We start from the raw sequence: 23,541 nt of genomic DNA, 5'->3' as shown, positions 1-23,541 counted from the left end.
CGGGGGTGGACACCTACAATATTTAAGCACAGATTTTTAAACGCTGTGCCTACAGCCAGAAGCACTGTCATCTACTGAGGACCCCCTGAGATTTTTTTTTTGTCTCTCTTTTATGGTTTTTATCACCTTTCCCCCATGAGCTGTTTGGATTTCTTTCACCCCTCACATCCCAAACTTGTGTGCATACTTTCTATCTCCATTCCTCGCCTCCACACTGCTGAAACCAAAAACAAACTGCTCCGGTTTGGCACAAAATAAACATTCAGTGACCATCTGGAGAAGGAAGGAAGGTAGAGAAAAAAGCTGAACCATTTTCCACCAATATTCCCTGGGTCAGCACATATTAGGACCTCAACTTTGCCACCACCCAGACGCTAAGCTTCCTTAGCGTCCCACGGAAAGAAAAACTGGGGTCCTGACAACGCTGCTCAATCCGGTTAACATGCCAAATCCCCAAATTAATTTGGCAGGTTATTTTGATGGTACTTAACCCTAAATCCCACCCTTGCCTTAAATCGGCCCTTCACTCCCACTGACACTGTCTTGTAGTTTGTTTAGTCGCTCAGCAAACACCCGCGGAGGGATAGTCTCAGGGCCTTTGCTTGGATGTCTTTAAAGGGGTAAATAAATCAGGGCAGTGCCCAAGTCTGAAGCCCCCCGGCACTTTCAGGTTAGCACAAATGCCCTCCTTCCACCCCAGAACTCGGGGTGGGCCAGGCTGCTCCCCCACTGCCCATGGGCACAAGGCGGAACCCTCTGCTCGGCTCCCTGCACCCCAGGGTCCCATTGATTGGCAGGAAAGTCAAATCCATCAGCACTGGGTAGGAAATGGCTCCTGGAAAGCCAGTGGCCGTTTTAAAGCCGGAAAACAAAGGCAGGTGCCTATAAAAGGCATCCAATCAATGCAGGTTCTCAGCTGCAAGCTGGCATGCTGGGTCCTTCTCTGATCCTAGTCCTGGCCCTCCTTAGGCCTCAGTTTCCTTAACTGTATGCTGCAGAAAGGGCAGTAACATGCTCAGGAAGGAGATTGCTTACAACTCTTAAGTTCTGGGGCTCTCCGCCCTGTCTTCCTGATGTCAGAGGCTTCTCGAGAGCACGTGGACCCGGTGGCACTGACCCAGTCGCCTTCCCTGCGAGTCCTGACCCAGTTCCACCCCTCAGCAGAACCAACCACCACCCAGCCCCAGCCAACTGAGCCCTCTGCTTCCCAATCACCTCTCCCCTCGGAAGCTGGCCAAGGGTCCTTGCAGCTGTGCTGCTTTCCTGGAGTATCTCATATGCTGTCCACACCCCACGGACCACAATCAGCTGTGCCCCCGAGGCTGGGAGGCTCTCCCGTTGGGCATGAATGCCTGCAGGGACCAGAATGCTCACTCCAAAGCTTCCATCTCAGAAACCCTAACTCTACCTGGGTACCCAGTGGCCTCTCTGGCTCCATCATTACAACACTGGCAGCAATAGCCAGCGTTTTTGGGATGCTTTGATGAGCCAGGCAGGGATACACGCAATCCCTATGACAGGCATTAGAAGGCAGTGTTATTAGGAGCCTCATTTCACAGGTGAGGACATTGAGAGTTGCCTTATGAGCAGTCCAGCACCCACGCTGCCCATAAGACCACACAGTCCTCCTCCCAGGACCATAGTTTCATCTGGTCCCCCCATGCCTCAGTCCATGCCTTTGCCATGCAGTTCTCTCTGCCTTCACCCACTGGCCAACTCCTACACTTCCGTCAAGACCCAACTTCAAGTTTCCCACTGTAAAGCCTTCTTCATTCCTAAAGGGAAATGGTTCCTCCCTTTCTGTGATTCCTCCACACTTTGTATGTTTGTTTGCTTGTTTTTTACCTCTATAAGAGCACCTGACTGTGTCAGATTAGATAACATTCTTTGCTGTCCTGTCTGTCTGTCCCTTGGAGCCTACCACCCCCAGCCTGCAGGGATCCCACTCGGCAGAGATGTACCCAATTCGTCATCAGATCCTCAGTCCCTGGTTCAGAGGCTGGCAGTGGATGATTGATAGGAGACAAACAAAGAACAGGAGAGCCCTGTGGTCCCTGGGTCTGGCAGGAGGCCAAGGCCAGTCTCCCTGAATGTCCGAAGGAGGCACGTCTCTCCTTCTTCCCTTCCCCACCCAAACATCACCACATCTCTCTCTGTCCCAGACTCCATGGCAGGACCAGAAAAATGGCTTGCAAGGACCTAGATGGGGCCATCCCCCTGAAAGAGCTTCAGTGGGGGACCGAGGTACAAAGACCCCAGCTCATGTCACAAGGCCTGAGGGTCTTTGACACCTGTGACCTGCAATGAGGCATGCCTTCTGGAACTCACAACCTACACAGTCCCATTTCTCCACCCACTTGTGACCCACTTTAGTCAGTAGACTGCAGCCCAAGTGACGCTGTGCCATTTCCAGGTTTCAGACTCAAGAAGGCACAGCCTCTTTGGCTTTTCTGCACTCCTATAAACCAACCACCACCCAGCCCCAGCCAAGCGAGCCTTGGAGAGGGCCACATCGAGAGATGGAAGGTCCCAGCCTTCCAACCATCCCTGCCGAGGCAACAGATGTGTAAGTGAAGCCACCTTGCATGCATGTGACCCTGCTGCCCCAATGGCAACTTTACAAGAGACCCCAAGCAAAACCAGCAGCAGAACTGCCCAGCAGGGCTCCTAAGAGAGAATGAAGCCATTATTTTATTATATTAAATGTTGGGCTAACTAAAGTTGTGTAGAACTACCAAAATCTGGAATGGAGATCACAAGAAAAGAAAATTGCAAACCAATCTCTTCACAACCATGGGTGCAAAAACCATCAACAAAATACTAGCAAAATGAATCCAGCTATCTATAAAAAGGATACGCTCTCACATCTAATTTGGACTTATTCCAGGAATGCACAGTTGGTTTTATGTTCTAAAAAAATCAACCACTGTAATTCACTATATTCACATATTAAAAAATAAGCTATCATGCGATTATCTCAACAAATGCCAAAAAAGTATCTGATGAAATTCAACATCCATTCGTAGTCATGATTTTTAAGCTAATCATCAAAAGAAAACTCTTGGAAAGCCAGAAATATCTTTACATGATAAAGTGAATCTTCAAAAAAAAAAAATAAGAGGGGCAGTGAAGGTGAGAGTGTGCCCGTGCTCAATGATAAGGCCAGCAGGTAGGCTGGAAATGCCCTGGTGTGTGTGTGGGGGGGGGGGGGGTGACAGCACCCCCAGAGACACACTAGGAAGTGTGAGAAGTCAGGCATGGAGAGGAAGTCTTCTGGGCATCCAAGCCTGGTCCCACCACCAAATGAAGCCACCCTCCATTCGGCATCTACTTGCTCCTGAGTGCCCAGATTCCCCAGCCATGTGTTTGGTTGCATTCCATGATTCTATGGGGCTCCACAGGAGATTAAAATAAAACCATCACCATCAAGTCCTTCGATCAAACGTTTTGTAAAGGACTTTTGAAAACACTTATCGCATTATGAAAACAGACATTCTACACCAACTCTGGTAACTTCGTGGCAATCCTGCGCCTGATCCATAGAGTTAAATCAATGGGAGGACAAAAAGCAGAAATCATGCATCAAATACCAATGAAAGAAGAGGGTCACAATTGGAGAGGTAAAGACGAGGCTGAGGGATGCCCTTCATTAGAATGAGTTAACATGTTAATGAAGCTATTTACACAATGCATTGAGTCTTGCTAATAATACCAAATAAATACAAATAGGTTTAAAAATGAGTGAATCAAGGTGAATCACAGTTCCAAATGCAAATGGAAAAATTTTTATCTGGTAAACGGGATGGTTCTAATCTGCTGGCAGTGGTATGAAATGAAAGCAGAGAAATACAAAAGCAGAGAGCCAGACTAAGCATATTAAGTTGTAACACTTCTAAAATGGAAAGATCACATGTCACGATGCCTTTTTAAAATTGTATTCTTTTAGCCAATTGTACTAAGTGATCAGGAACTACTGTTACTACTTTTTACTGTCATTGAAATCAGCTTTATGTTCTTCCTACTATTGGGTAATGAAGTTTTTATCATTGACGTGCATGTGTGGTTTAAAAGATTATTTATATAATCCTTTGTATTTGGAAAACTTTATAAAATTGAACCTTTGACTAGTACATAAAAAAATAAGACAAGAATCAGTCATAAAAAAGGCCACATATAATATGATTCCATTTATATGAAATGTCCAGAACAGGTAAATCCATAGAGAAAAAATACAGATCAGTGACTGCCAGAGGCTGAAGGAGTTGAATGGAAATGAGGAGCAACTGCTAACAGGTAAAAGGACTCCTTTTTTTGAGGGGGGAGATGAAAATTTACTGGACTTGATTATGGTGTTAGTTGCATAACTCTGTGGATATATTTAAAAACTTTGTTTTGTACACCTTAGTGGATTGTATGGCATTAGAAATGCCCATAAGGAGAATCCTATGGCGAATGAATATTCATAAAGCTGTTTTAAACAAAAGAACAAGGCCAATCATCACCCCTTGTATTCAACCCTGCACTAGAGGTCCCAGCCAATACAGTCAGACCAGAAAGCAAAATAAAAAGTATCAGCAACGGAAAGGAAGTGACACACTGTCATTGTTTGCAGATGATAAGATCACAAGCATAGAATATATCTTAAAGTGTCTACAACTGAACCCAATCACTTGAACAGATGTCACAAGCATAATGCTGAGTGATAAAAGCCAAACACAAAAAATACACACTGCCTGCTTCCATTTATACATACAGGGAAACTTCTAAAAAGTCAAGGCTACACAATAGCGTTTGGGAATGCTGATCTTGGTGGTAAAGCTAGGAAGGAAAACAAGGAAATAATGTGGCTGAAAGGACAGTGGATAAGTTTAGGGGGTAGAGGAGTGATGGAAAAAGGGGCACATGGAATCGGGGGCTTCTGGGGGACAGGCAATACCTTGAACTTCACAGTGTTCGCACAGGGGTTTAAAACAATGCATTACACTCTTTATTAGTGTTGTATGAATTATTCTAGTGAATAGCATATTTCATAATAAAGCAGTTTTTTAAACACACAACACAAAGTAAAAAGTGGCTCGAGACGGGGTGCAAGGGTGGTTCAATGGTAGAATTCTCACCAGCCGTGCAGGAGACCCAGGTTCGATTACTGGTCCATGCCCTTCCCAAAAACAAACGAACAAGCAAAGCAAACACACAAAAACACAAGCAAATACAAATTCAACAGATGGTGCTGCAGTAACGGGATCCTCACAGGGAAAAGATAATGAAATGTGACCCTGCCATACAGCATACACACCAAAAAAAAAAAAAAAGGGGACTCGAGAGGAATAGGGTGGAGGGCTGCTTCCAGTGCTTAGGGGAGGAGATGCCATTCCCAACTCTGTGCCTAGCCTTCGTGGGCAAACGTTTTCGGGCAGATAATGCCCTTCAGCCTCAGCATCTGGAAGCTTCGCCCTGGCCTAGAAGCCAAGTACCCAGGCTAAGGCCAGGCGAGTTGGGGTGTTCTTGGCTTCAGCGGCTTTGCCTTCAGCAGGGACACGGCCTGAACCCCCCTATCTTCTGATCTGTCCATCACCTGCTCACCGCCAGCCTCCTTCACCCTCACACACATCTGGCCAGGCTCGGGCTACTGTTCCAACTCAAGTGCAGCTAGCATCTACTGAGCGCTTACTGTGCACTCCTGCGCATTAAATGTGGTGCATCGAGCATCTCCTTCTGTCCTTAAAACCATCGAGCGCTGAGCTGATGGTCACGCAGGGAGGGTGGGCCAGGAGTCCAGCCTGGGCTCGTCCTTCCAGGCTCCTCCCAGCCCGGGGACCCCCGTGGGACAGGGTTGTCCCATCCCGCCTCTGGAAGGCCGAGCCTTTTCCTACTACTCTGCCCCTGTTCTCTCACCTTCGACCCCACTCCAGGGAACAGAATCAAACACCGCCGGGGACTGAGTGCCTCCCCGCCGCATCACTCCGGCCTCATTTCCTCCCACGGGGGGGCAGTCATCTGTGATGTCCACGGCCCAACTGGCTGCTCCCTCAGCACAGGAGAGTGGCGGTGACTCCCGCAGAGCATGCCCGGGTGAGTTATGAAAGCTCTTCCCTGGCAGCTGTAATTATTTTCCACCTCACACCCAGCACTGCAAATCACAGGTTAGAGGCGGCCCAGGCTAAGTGCACCAGAGAGCTTGCTCTGCTCACTGTGGCTCCAGGGCCTCCCCCCCACCCCTGCGGGCAGCACTTCCCCGGAACCAAGCCCAGCACCTCCCTCGGCCATTAATAACCTCCTCTGCATTAATGAATTGTGAGCGCAGCTTGGCCATTAGGGCAGGGCAGGAAAATCCTGCGTGTTGCGAAGGCTTTTTTTTTTTTCTGGACGCCCATTCTTGTTAGGCAAACCCTCTCTGGGTGGTGCAGGGTCTTCCCACCTTTTTATTGGAGAGCTCCATGAAACACCCAATCGCGCAACACGCTGTGATCCCGGCCAGCCCACCTGGCCCTGATGGGTCCCCTCTGGCTGTTCCTGAAGGCGAAGTACGGGGTCTATGTGAAATCCTAAGGGGCTGCAGATGCCATGACCAGGGACTCTGAAGTAGAGGCAGGAAGGAGCCCAAAGGGGGCCGAAAACGGGAGCACTGGAGGAAAGGGGTAACTTACAGCACCATTTCTTGATAAATGAGACAAGCTTGTGAAAAGCCGACATTTCATTAGGTCTTTAAAGGTAAGTGGGAGCCAGGGGCTGCAATTGGAAATGAGGTTGGAGGGATCTGGTCACTAATAGCATCATTTGCTGGGTGCCTAAAATGCTGTTCTAACTCAGGGAGTCCTCATTCGGTCCTAGGATGAAAATCCCCACTTCACAGATGAGCAAGTCGAGGCACTGGTGATTTACTCACAGCTCAAGACCCAGGATTCGCACCAGCCAAGCCGGCCCCAAAGCCCTGGCTCAAAACACTCTGCTGCCCTGCTGCTTAAGAATTAAAGGATAGGACTTCCTGGAAGATGGCGGCTTAGTAAGACGCGTGGATCTTAGTTTCTTCTCCAGGACACCTACTAGGGGAGTAGAAACGATACAGAAAGCGCCCAAAGCCACAACAGAGATAAAAAAGACAGCGTACCCCATCCTGGAACGGCTGGCTGGCTGAGAGAAGCAGCTCGGGTGAGATCGCCGAGGCGCGCGGGCCTTACCGGGCGGGGCGGGAAGCGGCCGGAGTTACTCCCTTCCCCCTTCCCGGGCCGGCTGGGAGAATTGGAGAGGCGGTCCCCTGAAACAAAGACGGCTGGCGCCCACACCACACGCAGCCCCCGGACCAATTGAGAGAATTGGATCGGAAACCCCCAGGCCGTGGAGAACGGTGACGGGTGGGGGAGGCCCCTTCCAAACCCGTGACTCCCGGGGAACGTGCACTCTCTCGGGCGGGCCGCTGCCGCTGGCGCCCTCCCGCCACGCTTGTTGCCCAGGGCCGACTAGGAAATTCGGACGGGCTCTTTCCCTGGCTGTGGCGACCAGCAACCCTCCCTGCGTTCGGACCCCGGGCCGGCTCAAGCCGTTTCGGCTAGCGAACCCCCAGGACGGCGAGAGTTTTCCAAAGTTTAAGGTCCCACAGCACCTTTTACTGGTGGGACCCGCAGACAAACGGGTGCCACGAGCACCACCTACTGGGCAGGATAAGAAAAACAGAACCCAGAGATTTCACAGAAAAATATTACAACCTTGCTGGGTCCAACACCAAGAGAAATCTGAATAAATGCCCAGACGCCAGCAGCAGAAGATAACTGTCCACGCTCAAAAGATTGAGAATATGGCTCAGTCAAAGGAACAAACCAATAGCTCAAATGAGACACAAGAGCTGAGACAACTAATGCTGAATATACGAACTGAAATGGAAAACCTCTTCAAAAATGAAATCGATAAATTGAGGGAGGACATGAAGAAGACATGGGCTGAACATAAAGAAGAAATAGAAAAACTGAAAAAACAAATCGCAGAACTTATGGAAGTGAAGGATAAAGTAGCAAACATAGAAAAAATAATGGATAGCTACAATGATAGATTTAAAGAGACAGAAGATAGAATTAGTGATTTGGAGGATGGAACATCTGAATTCCAAAAAGAAACAGAAACTATAGGGAAAAGAATGGAAAAATTTGAACAGGGTATCAGGGAACTCAAGGACAATATGAACCGCACAAATATACGTGTTGTGGGTGTCCCAGAAGGAGAAGAGAAGGGAAAAGGAGGAGAAAAACTAATGGAAGAAATTATCACTGAAAATTTCCCAACTCTTATGAAAGACCTAAAATTACAGATCCAAGAAGTGCAGCGCACCCCAAAGAGATTAGACCCAAATAGGCGTTCTCCAAGACACTTACTAGTTAGAATGTCAGAGGTCAAAGAGAAAGAGAAGATCTTGAAAGCAGCAAGAGAAAAACAATCCATTACATACAAGGGAAACCCAATAAGATTTTGTGTAGATTTCTCAGCAGAAACCATGGAAGCTAGAAGACAGTGGGATGATATATTTAAAATACTAAAAGAGAAAAACTGCCAACCAAGACTCCTATATCCAGCAAAATTATCCTTCAAAAATGAGGGAGAAATTAAAACATTCTCAGACAAAAAGTCACTGAAAGAATTTGTGACCAAGAGACCAGCTCTGCAAGAAATACTAAAGGGAGCACTAGAGTCAGATACAAAAAGACAGAAGAGAGAGATATGGAAAAGAGTGTAGAAAGAAGGAAAGTCAGATATGATATATATAATACAAAAGGCAAAATGTTAGAGGAAAATACTATCCAAACAGTAATAACACTAAATGTCAATGGACTGAATTCCCCAATCAAAAGACATAGATTGGCAGAATGGATTAAAAAACAGGATCCTTCTATATGCTGTCTACAGGAAACACATCTTAGACCCAAAGATAAACATAGGTTGAAAGTGAAAGGTTGGGAAAAGATATTTCATGCAAATAACAACCAGAAAAGAGCAGGAGTGGCTATACTAATATCCAACAAATTAGACTTCAAATGTAAAACAGTTAAAAGAGACAAAGAAGGACACTATATACTAATAAAAGGAACAATTAAACAAGAAGACATAACAATCATAAATATTTACGCACCGAATCAGAATGCCCCAAAATACGTGAGGAATATACTGCAAACACTGAAAAGGGAAATAGACTCATATACCATAATAGTTGGAGACTTCAACTCACCACTCTCATCAAGGGACAGAACATCTAGACAGAGGATCAACAAAGAAATAGAGAATCTGAATATTACTATAAATGAACTAGACTTAATAGACATTTATAGGACATTACATCCCACAACAGCAGGATACACCTTTTTCTCAAGTGCTCATGGATCATTCTCAAAGATAGACCATATGCTGGGTCACAAAGCAAGTCTTAACAAATTTAAAAAGATTGAAATCTTACACAACACTTTCTCGGACCATAAAGGAATGAAGTTGGAAATCAATAATAGGCGGAGTGCCAGAAAATTCACAAATACGTGGAGGCTCAACAACACACTCCTAAACAACGACTGGGTCAAAGAAGAAATTGCAAGGGAAATTAGCAAATACCTCGAGGCGAATGAAAATGAAAACACAACATATCAAAACTTATGGGACGCAGCAAAGGCAGTGCTAAGAGGGAAATTTATTGCTCTAAATGCCTATATCAGAAAAGAAGAAAAGGCAAAAATTCAGGAATTAACTATCCATTTGGAAGAACTGGAGAAAGAACAGCAAGCTAACCCCAAAGCAAGCAAAAGGAAAGAAATAACAAAGATTAGAGCACAAATAAATGAAATTGAAAACATGAAAACAATAGAGAATATCAATAAGGCCAGAAGTTGGTTCTATGAGAAAATCAATAAGATTGATGGGCCCTTAGCAAGATTGACAAAAAGAAGAAGAGAGAGGATACAAATAAATAAGATCAGAAATGGAAGAGGAGACATAACTACTGACCTCACAGAAATAAAGGAGGTAATAACAGGATACTATGAACAACTTTACGCTAATAAATACAACAATTTAGAGGAAATGGACGGGTTCCTGGAAAGACATGAACAACCAACTTTGACTCAAGAAGACATAGATGACCTCAACAAACCAATCACAAGTAAAGAAATTGAATTAGTCATTCAAAAGCTTCCTAAAAAGAAAAGTCCAGGACCAGATGGCTTCACATGTGAATTCTACCAAACGTTCCAGAAAGAATTAGTACCAATTCTCTTCAAACTCTTCCAAAAAATCGAAGTGGAGGGAAAACTACCTAATTCATTCTATGAAGCCAACATCACCCTCATACCAAAACCAGGCAAAGATATTACAAAAAAAGAAAACTACAGACCAATCTCTCTAATGAATACAGATGCAAAAATCCTCAATAAAATTCTAGCAAATCGTATCCAACAGCACATTAAAAGAATTATACATCATGACCAAGTAGGATTCATCCCAGGTATGCAAGGATGGTTCAACATAAGAAAATCAATTAATGTAATACACCATATCAACAAATCAAAGCAGAAAAATCACATGATCATCTCAATTGATGCAGAGAAGGCATTCGACAAGATTCAACATCCTTTCCTGTTGAAAATACTTCAAAAGATAGGAATACAAGGGAACTTCCTTAAAATGATAGAGGGAATATATGAAAAACCCACAGCTAATATCATCCTCAATGGGGAAAAATTGAAAACTTTCCCCCTAAGATCAGGAACAAGACAAGGATGTCCACTATCACCACTATTATTCAACATTGTGTTGGAGGTTCTAGCCAGAGCAATTAGACAAGAAAAAGAAATACAAGGCATCAAAATTGGAAAGGAAGAAGTAAAACTATCACTGTTTGCAGACGATATGATACTATACGTCGAAAACCCGGAAAAATCCACAACAAAACTACTAGAGCTAATAAATGAGTACAGCAAAGTAGCAGGTTACAAGATCAACATTCAAAAATCTGTAGCATTTCTATACACTAGTAATGAACAAGCTGAGGGGGAAATCAAGAAACGAATCCCATTTACAATTGCAACTAAAAGAATAAAATACCTAGGAATAAATTTAACTAAAGAGACAAAAAACCTATATAAAGAAAACTACAAAAAACTGCTAAAAGAAATCACAGAAGACCTAAATAGATGGAAGGGCATACCGTGTTCATGGATTGGAAGACTAAATATAGTTAAGATGTCAATCCTACCTAAATTGATTTACAGATTCAATGCAATACCAATCAAAATCCCAACAACTTATTTTTCAGAAATAGAAAAACCAATAAGCAAATTTATCTGGAAGGGCAGGGTGCCCCGAATTGCTAAAAACATCTTGAGGAAAAAAAACGAAGCTGGAGGTCTCGCGCTGCCTGACTCTAAGGCCTATTATGAAGCCACAGTGGTCAAAACAGCATGGTATTGGCATAAAGATAGATATATCGACCAATGGAATCGAATAGAGTGCTCAGATATAGACCCTCTCATCTATGGACATTTGATCTTTGATAAGGCAGTCAAGCCAACTCACCTGGGACAGAGCAGTCTCTTCAATAAATGGTGCCTAGAGAACTGGATATCCATATGCAAAAGAATGAAAGAAGACCCATCTCTCACACCCTATACAAAAGTTAACTCAAAATGGATCAAAGATCTAAATATTAGGTCTAAGACCATAAAACAGTTAGAGGAAAATGTTGGGAGATATCTTATGGATCTTACAACTGGAGGCGGTTTTATGGACCTTAAACCTAAAGCAAGAGCACTGAAGAAGGAAATAAATAAATGGGAACTCCTCAAAATTAAACACTTTTGTGCATCAAAGAACTTCATCAAGAAAGTAGAAAGACAGCCTTCACAATGGGAGACAATATTTGGAAATGATATATCAGACAAAGGTCTAGTATCCAGAATTTATAAAGAGATTGTTCATCTCAACAACAAAAAGACAGCCAACCCAATTACAAAATGGGAAAAAGACTTGAACAGACACCTCTCAGAAGAGGAAATACGGATGGCCAAGAGGCACATGAAGAGATGCTCAATGTCCCTGGCCATTAGAGAAATGCAAATCAAAACCACAATGAGATATCATCTCACACCCACCAGAATGGCCATTATCAACAAAACAGAAAATGACAAATGCTGGAGAGGATGCGGAGAAAGAGGCACACTTATCCACTGTTGGTGGGAATGTCAAAGGGTGCAACCACTGTGGAAGGCAGTTTGGCGGTTCCTCAAAAAGCTGAATATAGAACTGCCATACGACCCAGCAATACCATTGCTAGGTATCTACTCAAAGGACTTAAGGGCAAAGACACAAACGGACATTTGCACACCAATGTTTATAGCAGCATTATTTACAATTGCAAAGAGATGGAAACAGCCAAAATCTCCATCAACAGAAGAGTGGCTAAACAAACTGTGGTATATACATACGATGGAATATTATGCAGCTTTAAGACAAGATAAACTTATGAACCATGTAATAACATGGATGGACCTAGAGAATATTATGCTGAGTGAATCCAGCCAAAAACTAAAGGACAAATACTGTATGGTCCCACTGATGTGAACGGACAGTCGAGAATAAACTTGAAATATGTCATTGGTAACAGAGTTCAGCAGGAGTTAGAAACAGGGTAAGACAATGGGTAATTGAAGCTGAAGGGATACAGACTGTGCAACAGGACTAGATACAAAAACTCAAAAATGGACAGCACAATAATACCTAATTGTAAAGTAATCATGTTAAAACACTGAATGAAGCTGCATCTGAGCTATAGGTTTTTGTTTTGTTTTGTGTTGTTTTGTTTTGATTTTACTATTATTACTTTTATTTTTTTCTCTATATTAACATTCTATATCTTTTTCGGTTATGTTGCTAGTTCTTCTAAACCAATGCAAATGTACTAAGAAATGATGATCATGCATCTATGTGATGATGTTAAGAATTAATGATTGCATGTGTAGAATGGTATGATCTCTAAATGTTGGGTTAATTTCTTTTTTTCCGTTAATTAAAAAAAAAAAAAAAAAGAGAAGGGATAATTGGAGATGAAGGGATACAGACTGTACAACGGGACTGGATATAAAAACTCAGAAATGGACAGCACAATACTACCCAATTGTAATGCAATTATGTTAAAACACTGAATGAAGCTGCATGTGAGGTATAGGTTTTTTGTTTTTGTTTTTTTTGTTTTTTTTCTTTCTATTATTGTTTTAATTCTTATTCTGTTGTCTTTTTATTTCTTTTTCTAAATCGATGCAAATGTACTAAGAAATGATGAATATGCAACTATGTGATGTTATTAAGAATTACTGATTGTACATGTAGATTGGAATGATTTCTAATTGTTTTGTTAATTCTTTTTTTAATTAATAAAAAAAAAATTAAAAAAAAAATAAATAAAAAAATAAAGGTATATTTGCCAAAAAAAAAAAAGAATTAAAGGATAAAGGAGGAAACCTCCAAAGGTCTTGGCCTTCACTCCCCTGGCTCCATCCCCTGGGGACAGTTCCCTCCTCAATGGGGACAGCCCGGTGCCCACTCAGAGGTCTGCCTAGAGAAGCAGGAGGCTAGGTTTCTGTGCCTCCACCTGGGGACGTGCCATCTGGCCAGCCCCATGGAAGGGTCATGACCTCGTGCCCGCAGAGGGCCTGAAACCCCCCTTCGAGCCCTTCGGTGGCTCCCTTTTGCCGTGCTGACCTTCCTAGACTCTTCTTTCCCATGCATCTCCCGCCCCCCACATTCCCAACGCCAGGGGTGCCGAAGTGGCATCCCAGTGTCCCAGACTCAGGGTCGAATCTCCAGAGACCTTCACCAAACACGGGAACCAGCTGGAAGCAGAGCAGAACCCCCCATGCAGCACCTGGCCAGGGGGAGGCCGCTGGGGCAGAGGGTGACGCTCACCGGGGCGCCAGCCCTACGGCACTTTGGCCCCAAGATATGCGGACTAAAACGGTGTTCACTTCCAGCTAGCTCTTGGCTTTCCCAGGTCTCCAGCTGCTTCTGAACCTTACACCCCTCACCCTCAATGGGTAGCTCCAAGGGACGAAAATTCATCTCTGTGATTTCCTAAGAAAACTATAATGCAGAGTCTTCTGCTGCTGCCTTCTCAGCCTGGGTGTATAAGCTCAGAAAAGTGGCTGGGAGGTTTGTACCCTACATATTTCTAGGGCCACTTTCCTCCCATGATTTAAAGATAGAAAAAGCAGAGGCTGGATGTCCCATGGGGATTTTCTTAGGTGTTGGCCTGGGGTAGAAGGAAACCACTGTCACTGAGCTGGCCACATCCAGCCAGACTCACCGCCTGCGTCCCATGGAGGCTTAGCCATGACCATGAGACTCTGTGCTCCACGATCCAATGTACAAAGGCCCCAGGATGAAGTTCCCTCTGTACTCTGGGCCCCAACACACCCCACTTCCCTGTGCTCACCTTCCCAGGGCTAGCTTGCTGAGAGATGATAGCTGCGGAGCCCAGAGCTCTTCCAGCATCTTAGAATATTTTCAAAGTCAATGAATTTCCAGGCAAGTGAAAACCTGTACAATGACCTTAGAGGCCCTAAGGAATTGAAGGGCCAATATTTAGAGGAATTCTGCAAACTGCACCTCCAGCAGTCCCCAAGTTTGCCCACAGATACGCCTGGGGCTCTTGATGCTCCCAAGATAAGGACTTCAAATGTCATCCGTCCATCACATAGGCTGGAGCTAGAGGCCAGGCTCTCAGCTCAGGTCCCCAGGTCTGAATCTAGGCAAAGAACTCCAAGCAGCTAACACTAGGGCGCTGAAGCTGGGGAGCTTCCTGAGCCCATGGGGAGAACCCAGCCCTATCGGTTTTCTTCCCACCCTTGCAGGCACTGACACTGCGCAGGTCTCCCATTGCCTGTAGACTCCACCGGAGGTCCCGGGGCAGTGGTAACCAGAGTGGCCTCCACGGCTGGGCCAGAATCTCAGGGGCCCCCTCCAGGACACATGCTATCTCCTGTCCAGGGATGGGTGGAGATACAGACCCTAGATTGAGTCTGGGAGTTAGTTCAATTCATTTATTTCTGGGTCAGTTGCAAGTTGCCACAGGCCTGGAGAAGTGGGTTGGTTTGTCTGGAGGGGGCCAGGGGCTCAGTTCACATGGGTCCTGGTCTCAGATATTCCAAGCTGAATCCAGAACCTTCCCCAAAGCTCCACCTAGGTGGGCTCTGACTGTCATCGTGTGCTGGGGAGAAGCTGGGTAGGGGCTCAAAGCCTCATGGGAGAATGAATGGTCACAGCATCTGGGGGACAGGTAAGGAGGGCACGAGGGGACATCAGGGTCTCATGGAGAGCACCCCAGACCTCAAAGGGGAAACTAAGCTGAATAAGTAATGTTTGAGCAAGTGGCTTCCCCTCCCCGAGCCTCGGTTTCCCATTTGTGGAAAGAGAGATGGACCTGGTGCCTGTAAGTGCCGGCATGCATGACAATGCTCATGGCAAGTGAGGCTGCCCCCTCAGCCAGCAGCACCACACCCTGGATAGGGAGGGCTTGGGTCAGTCGCCAGATCTGCCCAGCCCCGGGTGCCAGCTCCCCACCACACCTCCAGGGGGGCAGGGAAGAATAAAAGCCCAGGCCCTAGAAAACTGCGTCACTCCTCCTGGGATCAGACTGGGCTATGCACTTCATTCTGGGCTTGGGGAAGCCTGGGAGAAGGAGGAGTGGGCTGCAAAAGGATCTCTGGTACTGCAAAATAATCTTTTGTTTGGTACCTGACCACAGGCAGCATACACGGCTCGTCCTTGTCCTGAGGCAAAGTTGGCTCTCCCCACCCCCACAACTGTCCCCAGCACACCTGGGATGGTGGGGGGCAGCCACTGGCCAGCTGACTCCAGCTCAGGAGACCTCACTTCCAAACATGCCCCACACAGGGTCAGGCGCTCTTACAATGCAGATACCCAAACCACATTAGGCATTAGCTGAGAGAGAATTAGATGGGCAGATAAACACGAACCACCTAACCCAGTACGGAAGAGGTGTGAAATAACTGGTCATTTCCCTTCCCTTCCAGAGAGACTTCATTTGCCAGAGATTAAGAAGCCAACTGCACCACTCCTAAGTACATGCACAAAATAAGTGAAAGCAAGGACTTGGACAGATATTTATGCACCGATGTCCACAGCAGCATTATTCACAATAGCCAAAAGCTGGAAGCAACCCAGTGGTCCATCAACAGAGGGGTGGGTAAACAAAAAGTGGTACATACACACTGTGGAATATTATTCAAGTTGTAAAAAGGAATGAAGCTCCGATGCATTCTACGACATAGATGAACTTGAAAACATTGTGCCGAGTGAAATAAGCCAGGTACGAAAGGACAAATATTGTATGATTCCATTTGTATGAAATATCTGGAATAAACAAATTCATAGAGACAGAAAGGGAACTGGAGGTTACCAGGTGGCGAGGGGTGGGGGAGTGGATTGAGCGTTACAGTTTAATGGGTATGGAGTTTCTGTTTGGGGTGGTGAAAATGGAGAAATGAAAAGGCTTTGGAAATAGTGCTGATGGCTGTGCAACACTGTGAATGCACTTAATGCCACTGAGTTGTACACTTCGAATGGTTAAAATGGCAAATTAAAATTAAATACAGAAAATGTATTGAATTAGTAAATTTAATAAATTAAAATAAAAAGCTGAGTCCTCCATGAAACCACAAGGGAATGGGACTCGGACGAGTGAGCTTTGGTGTCAGGATGGATGGAGGGGTAGGAAGAGAGCAGGGCGGGGGACAGGCAGAGAAGCCAAAAGCAGAGACAGGAGTGGGAAAAGAGAAGCCGTGACCAGCCTGGCGTGGGGATCCCAGCACGGCCTGCCTTGCCATTCTGAACAAAGATGTACCCATTTGGCCTGAAGACTTGCAGACAACATTCTTAAAATGGGCACATTTCAAATAAAAACCCAGCTCTCCAGCTTCTCTTTGAAAATCCAGAGAATCTGGCCACGCCATACCCACATTTCCGCTTGGCCATTATCTGCACAAACATGGAGAGATGGAAGAGGAAGAAGGAGTGAACCAGGGGCCAGGGGCCAGGGGCCAGGACCCCAAGATTTGTGCGACCCAAGCTGCCCTGGCCCAACCTGCCCAACTGCCACCCACCAGCCCGGGCTCTGTCCACTGGGCTGGTGCTGAACTGGAAGCAGCACCCACAGCCTTATCCAGCCTTGTGCAGCTCCTGCAACTCCAAACAAGCCAGCTTCTCCTTCCCTTTCAGCCTCCTCACACGCTATTTATTCCTACTCCAAGAATGCCCTTCCCTGCATCATCGGGAAGATTTCCCTAACCCTGGAGGGATTTGTTCAGCATCAAGAAACTGCATATCCAGTGCAGACGGTCGCAGTCTGTGTGCGTGGCTGCACCTGCTACGGGGGGACCTCCTGCAGGGCAAGGAGACCGCAGATCCTAGAGCAGGATGTGCCAGGGACCCATCTCCCATTGCCTACATCACAGAGCCTATTGGCCACGTTTACTCAGACAAGGAGCTTACCACCTGTGCCTGCACCACCACCTCCATGAGAGCCCATGAGCTGAGCCCAGGGTTGTGCACTGGCGCTCACCTTGCACACCTTCTCTGGGGTCAGCCCTGTTCCTGCCTGCACAGCCACCACGTGCTCAGAGGAAGGAATAGGTCGGGGACCAGGAGCTGAGAGGCACTGGAGGACCCCACCCAGTTGATTGGGGCACCCTAGAATTCCCCAAGGCTCCCTCGGGGCTGGACAAAACTTACAAAACGTCCCCAACAGTTTCCATCCGTCAAACCACAAGAGCCACTGACAACAGAGCAAATCCCGGACAGCCACAAATCCCAACGCTTCAGCCCTCTGACACTGGGGGCCCCGGGAGCTGCAGGTGAACACCCAAAGCCACCACCCGAGACAAGGGGGCGTCTGTGAGCAACCTGGCCGTTTATGAAACCACCACTTCGCAGACAAGCCATCTGTCAAGCGCAGGGATACTTTCCTACTTTCACCTACATTACCAGGCCTTGTAAAAACCAAACAAGTCAGGGCGGGCAGCGGCGACTCAGTGGCAGAATTCTTGTCTGCCATCCTGGAGACCCGGGTTCGATTCCCGGAGCCTGCCCATGCCAAAAAAAAAAAAAATCAAACAAGCCGGCCTGAGCGAACAGGAATACTCCTGGAAACCGCCACTGTGATTCCCAGAAGGAGAGCGGGGGCTGCCCCATCCCTGGAACCAGGATTGCTGGGGAACGCAGCCATTCCCTGGTCCCTACAGAGGCCAGGCCGAGGGCGACCCCCACCCCACGCCCCCGCCCGGCCACCCTACCCAACCCCAAACTCACCTTTCAGGGAGGCGACGTGTGACAAGGCCTGGGCGTACGTGGCGGTGTTCAGGAGGGTCCCCGGCAAGCAGGAGGGAAAGAAAGGCCCCGCGGGACCCACGGTGCGCCCCAGGCTGCGGGGGGAAGAAAACACATAGAAGCCTCCGTCCCAAGCCCAGGCCCGCTGCCGCCCGCAGCCTCCCCGGACCCAGGGCCTGCCAGCCTCACCTCTGCTGCGCCTCCAGGGCTTCCTTCTTGTTCCGAGCCTCGGGGGGCGGGGAGTTGATATTTCTCACCGGCGGGGGTGTCACCTCCGCCAGGGGCTCCTTGGAGCCAGGCTCCTGCTCGGAGGCCCCTCGCTCCGTTTTCCTCCATTTGGCCCTTCGGTTCTGGAACCAAACCTGAGTCCCCACGGGAAGACATATGCCCCGTCAGCAGGAGGTGAGACAGGAGGTGAGAACCAGAGCCCAAAGCAAAGGCCTCCACCCCTCTCCCGGGGGCCGACAGTGCCCCCTTGCCGCCGGGCGTGGGGGGGCAGGACCTCCCCTTCCCAGCAGTTCAGCGCGCTGGGAACCGCAGCCCAACACCCACTGACGGGTTGGAAGGTCAGTTTAGAAGGTTGTAGTGGGGTTTGGGCTTTCTTTTTTTTTAATGAAATGAAATGACAAATAATAGAAAATATCTGAATGCATTGCCCATAGTAAGGGGTTTCATGGAAATGTTCCTTAATTGAGTTACATGCGAGTATGTTTATTTGCTGGAATACAGCTGAAAAAACACAGCCCCAGGGCTTCCTCAATCAAAAACACTGATTCGCCTTTCCAGGAAACTCAGACCAGGCCTCAAGCCCGTGACCTAACCCTGAAACCATCCAATGACACATCTTAACAAGTTCAGCAGCAACAGCCCGGGCACCTGTTAGGAACCCTGGGGTCAGCCCGGCTCAGAATTCCATACGTATGTCCATCTGGCTTAGAGTCGACTACTCTCCTTAGAGACAGGTAGTTCTCTTATTCCCATTTCACAGATGAGATAATTAAGCACAGCAAGGTGAATTCATTCACCTGAGGCCATTCAGGTGGCAAATGGTAGATCTAGGATTTGAAGTCAGAGACCAGGATTCAAACGGCTTAGGAATAATAATAATAATAATAGTGGCCGCCCCCAAGGATTTTTGAGAAGATTAACGAGAGACACATTCCCAGCCTTAAGCCAGGCAGGCAAAGCATAGCAATCAATCACTCAATACACATTAGCTAGTGCCATCCTTGCCATCAGCCAGGTCAGGGGACAGCTTATGATTCACCTGGTCTAAGCACCTTCTTAGAAGCTGGTGTCAGATTCCTTAATTCTTGAAAACCAAAACTGCATTTGCAGGTGGACAGCCTCACGGGAGCCAGGCAGCCCAACCCCAAGATGTTCACGTGTTTCCTGAGGTCAGTGAAATCTTGCTCGCCTTTACTCCACCCAGCATGACCTCTCCCTCCTTCCCTGGGAGATTGTACCAGCTGAAAATGCCTTGGCTGGCCTTCCCTCCTCTTCGCCCAGGCAATCCTTCCTCCCCCACCCCCACTCCAGGCTGCAACACATGCCATGGTGGGAGAGAGCCAGGGTCCCCGGGCTGAGCCCTCTGCCAGCCCAGCCTACCTCTTAATTCAAATTCTCTAACTCGGTCTCTTTCTTCCTTTTTTAATCGAGTTGGCTTTTAATTGCACATATCAGCAACCATTGAATAATGATTTTATCTATATTCTAAATTTAGGGCAGTTAAATGCAAAGCAAAATGCAGACACTTTCTCGAGTCTTAATTGAATGAAGGTCAGAGCGATAACAACATTTAATTGAGCTATTTTTCATTATCATATTTTAATGACTTTGCACTGACAATTTGCCTGCTTCTGAGGAAGGCGCGTGATGGAGTCATTTGTTTCCCTATTTAGTTATTGTTTGACAACATCAGCTTCGATTAAGACCCTGCTTTATAGAACATTAATCATATTTGAATGAGCAAGGGGTCTAGACGTAAACACGTCTCCCTTCCCGCCACCGGAGCCCATGTCCCTCGCAGAAGCCCTCTAAACAAACGCTTCACAGCCATTGTCTGATGGCATAATAGCCAACAAGAGCCCAAATAACAGTTCCAGGGTTTAATTGTCACCGCCCCTATCTCACCCTTGCACCTTTCAGGGAGAAGTTATGATCTTCCACTTCTGAATGCTCAATAATTGTGTCATTTATCTCAATTTGCAGTTCAGTCTTTAGGCAGCTATTGGCAAGCCGGCATTAAAAAAAAAAAAAAAAAAAGAAAGGAAGGATAGACAGCGTCCTGGCCAAAGGAGATTTTCATTTCCAAATAATAATCAGTTTAATTTGCCTGCCTATGACCAATGATTCATGTTCAGATTTAATAATCAGGATCACATAATCTGATTATAGGGGAAATAATTTGTTTACAACCCCCAATTTACTGCTTGGAATTCCATTATCTCTTTTCAGCCATTGGTTTTTAAGAGATACTAACATGACCCAGGGGAACCGAAAGCCGACTATTATATTTCCTACAATTAGATCTTTGCATAGTCTTAACCCCAAGCCCCTACATAAAAAGAACAGAAACAGCATGGAGGAAACTCCCATAAATAAAATGAATCTATAATTGCGCTCAAAGAATAGCTCGCCCGGAGAGGCGGCACCGCGAAGCTGCGTCTCCTGCTCCGGGCCGGCCCATCTGCTGGGCTCAAAGAGTCTGTGCACATCAACACAATCACGGGTCGCCTCAAAAATGAAATCCTGCTCGGAGCCACTCACCGCCAGCCACGCTCACCGCGGGGCCGGACCCCTCACTGCTGCCGTTTACAGATTTTGAAATGCACACGCTCCTTGGGTCCACTTCTCCGAAACCGTGGCCAGGGAAAAAGTTGGGCATGATGTAATTTCTGGAAAGCTTATCCTCACCCTGCTTCCCCCCTCTGAAAAGACGGTTCTCTGCAATTGACCGGCCTTACCCCAGAGCCGTCAGAGATGCTTCGAGAATAGCATCTCAGCTCTTTTTTTTTTTTTTCCAAAGCAAGGAAATGGATGTGCATTGATGTAATTTAGTACCTTAGAGACGCGGACAAATTAGTGTAGAACATTATCACTAGTTAATTATGAATGACCGATTAATCAACCTAATCTAATATTCCACATTATGTTGATGTTATTAAAGTGCATCATGAAAATGACAGATAGTCTTCATTTGCTTTCTTTGGCCAAATGTGCACTCTGTAGTCATGATGTCAAAAAAAAAAAAGTTTGCCAGTTTTAATATTAGAGAGGTAAATAATTAAAAACAATGTTTACCTGCACTCTGGCTTCTGTGAGGTTGATTTTCATAGCGAGCTCTTCTCTGGTGAAGACATCTGGATAGTGTGTTTGGGCAAAAACTGCCTCAAGAGCTTCCAGCTGGTAAAAGGAAAGAAATATTTACTGGTGAGAGGTTGTGGCGAAGTGAGGGGAAGCAGATGCATTTTTCAAATCCACTGCGAGTGGTGAGGGAGCCGTTCTGCAGATCAGCTGGAGGAAGGAGAGTGAGAAAAGAGCCATTTGAAAACATCCCGCGGAATTAAGATTTCAACCACAGACAACTTCGGTTGTCTTACTAAGTAAGGCTTGCTAAGACTTACTAACAACCTCAGCTGCTCTCCCAAGCAGTCAAAATAAGAAGAGGGACGCAACGCAAATATTTATATGCATTGACGTTTCAATATATTCATAAGAAACAAAAATCTAAGGCCCCCTTATTATGAAGGAGAGCAATTCCCTGAGCTTTTGTGGCAGGGCAAAGGAGCATGGGAACAATTTGCAAACACTGAGAACTCACATCCGTTGCATGGAAATTGCTTTGGGGTATCTGGGTACTTGAGTCACTTTTCAAATGGCTCCAGTTTGCTCCAGGAATGGGACAGAGTCTGGTCTAAGGGAAAAAGCCCATCCAGGTTGAGGAAATACAATATAAGTCTCCAGTTATAGCTCTCCTTCCTACTGGCAACAATTTCTTGCACAAGCCTGTCAACTTCTTGAGCCCCATTTTTCTCATCTGCATTTTGGGGATAAGAATTCTGACCTGCCAGGCTAATAGGGTTATTGTGAGGTTCCAATGATATGGCTTAGGTGGAAACGTCCTTCAATCTATAAACCTATAGATTTTTAGGCTTAGAGGGCAGGGGATGGCAGGGAACTGGTGGTAGTTCACTGCCAGTTCACTTACTACCAGGGTTCTCAAGGTCAAAGCCATGGAAACCCCCATCAAACAGATTTCTTGACAAATAAAGTGCACAAGGAAACAGAAAGATCCAGTTAACATAATCAGTTGACCTTATTTTGAAAAATAACGAAGATCTGCTTAAATTTGTTGGAGGCAGGAAGCAGCTGATTCTCAAAAGGCTGTGGGCACTGTTACCTGCTGAAGAGTGAATGTCGTTCGATTCCGGCGCTGTTTTCTGCGCAGAAACCCATCATCGAAATCCCCTGTAGAGTGGTTGCCAAAGGGTGCAGAGCCTAATGGGGAAAAAAAGGATCAACGTGAGCAGAGGGGCTCCCCAGTCCCCTGACCACATCCCACCACAACTGTCGGTCCCTTGCACGGCATTTGGAGGACACCAACTTCAGTTGTCCATCCCAAAATCTCTTTCTCTGCTCTCTTTTCTCTTTCTCCCTCTCTCCCAAAAATCTTTGACTTTGGACCCAGTTAGGTCAATTTCATAGGCAGCCAAATCAACCTCTTGTGAATCTTTGGACTCTGAGCCAGGAAGGACACTGGTCTGGGTGGACCCTTTCTCTGCCCTCCAGCTCCCAGTTGCACCTCTGTCCTATGCTTCCCTTTTGCTGACCTGTTAGTTGACTGTCCCTCTTCTCTACAGGCAGCAAGGGTTAAAGGCTGGGGATGGGGGAGGGTGGACGAAGGAAGGAAACGCCAAGACCTTTGCGCAGCGCTTTTTCTCCTGGAACTTCAGGACACGACGACGAAGTAAGTTTATAAATGAATATTAATTACCCTTGGTCACAGCTCATCAGCACCGGCACGGTTCTGTTATATAGATGTCAATTAAAAAAAGATCCGCATCAATAGCAACTGTCCTGAATGCCAAGCAGACTCAAATAGGGCCACTCTCACGGGTATCCCACCCTCTGGCTAAGCCACATAGAGGCCCTACAGCCCCTGCGTCCCTACAAAAG

General features: G+C 46.4%; 1 protein-coding gene across 1 annotated transcript in view; it reads right to left on the bottom strand.

Moving 5' to 3' along the window:
* The window catches only part of DRGX (dorsal root ganglia homeobox), a 38,467-nt gene that overhangs the window by 11,484 nt on the left and 3,442 nt on the right, over positions 1-23,541 (bottom strand). Inside the window, exons 2-5 of the mRNA XM_077124366.1 lie at positions 22,766-22,863; positions 21,667-21,768; positions 18,553-18,725; positions 18,346-18,458 (exon numbers count right to left, since the gene is read on the bottom strand). Of these exons, the coding sequence (XP_076980481.1) occupies positions 18,346-18,458; positions 18,553-18,725; positions 21,667-21,768; positions 22,766-22,863 (486 nt within the window). The remainder of the gene's footprint in view (positions 1-18,345; positions 18,459-18,552; positions 18,726-21,666; positions 21,769-22,765; positions 22,864-23,541) is intronic.

The sequence above is a fragment of the Tamandua tetradactyla genome, chromosome 13 (assembly GCF_023851605.1).
Source record: "Tamandua tetradactyla isolate mTamTet1 chromosome 13, mTamTet1.pri, whole genome shotgun sequence".
Taxonomy (NCBI): Eukaryota; Metazoa; Chordata; class Mammalia; order Pilosa; family Myrmecophagidae; genus Tamandua; species Tamandua tetradactyla.
This window is presented reverse-complemented; position numbering and strand designations above follow the sequence as displayed.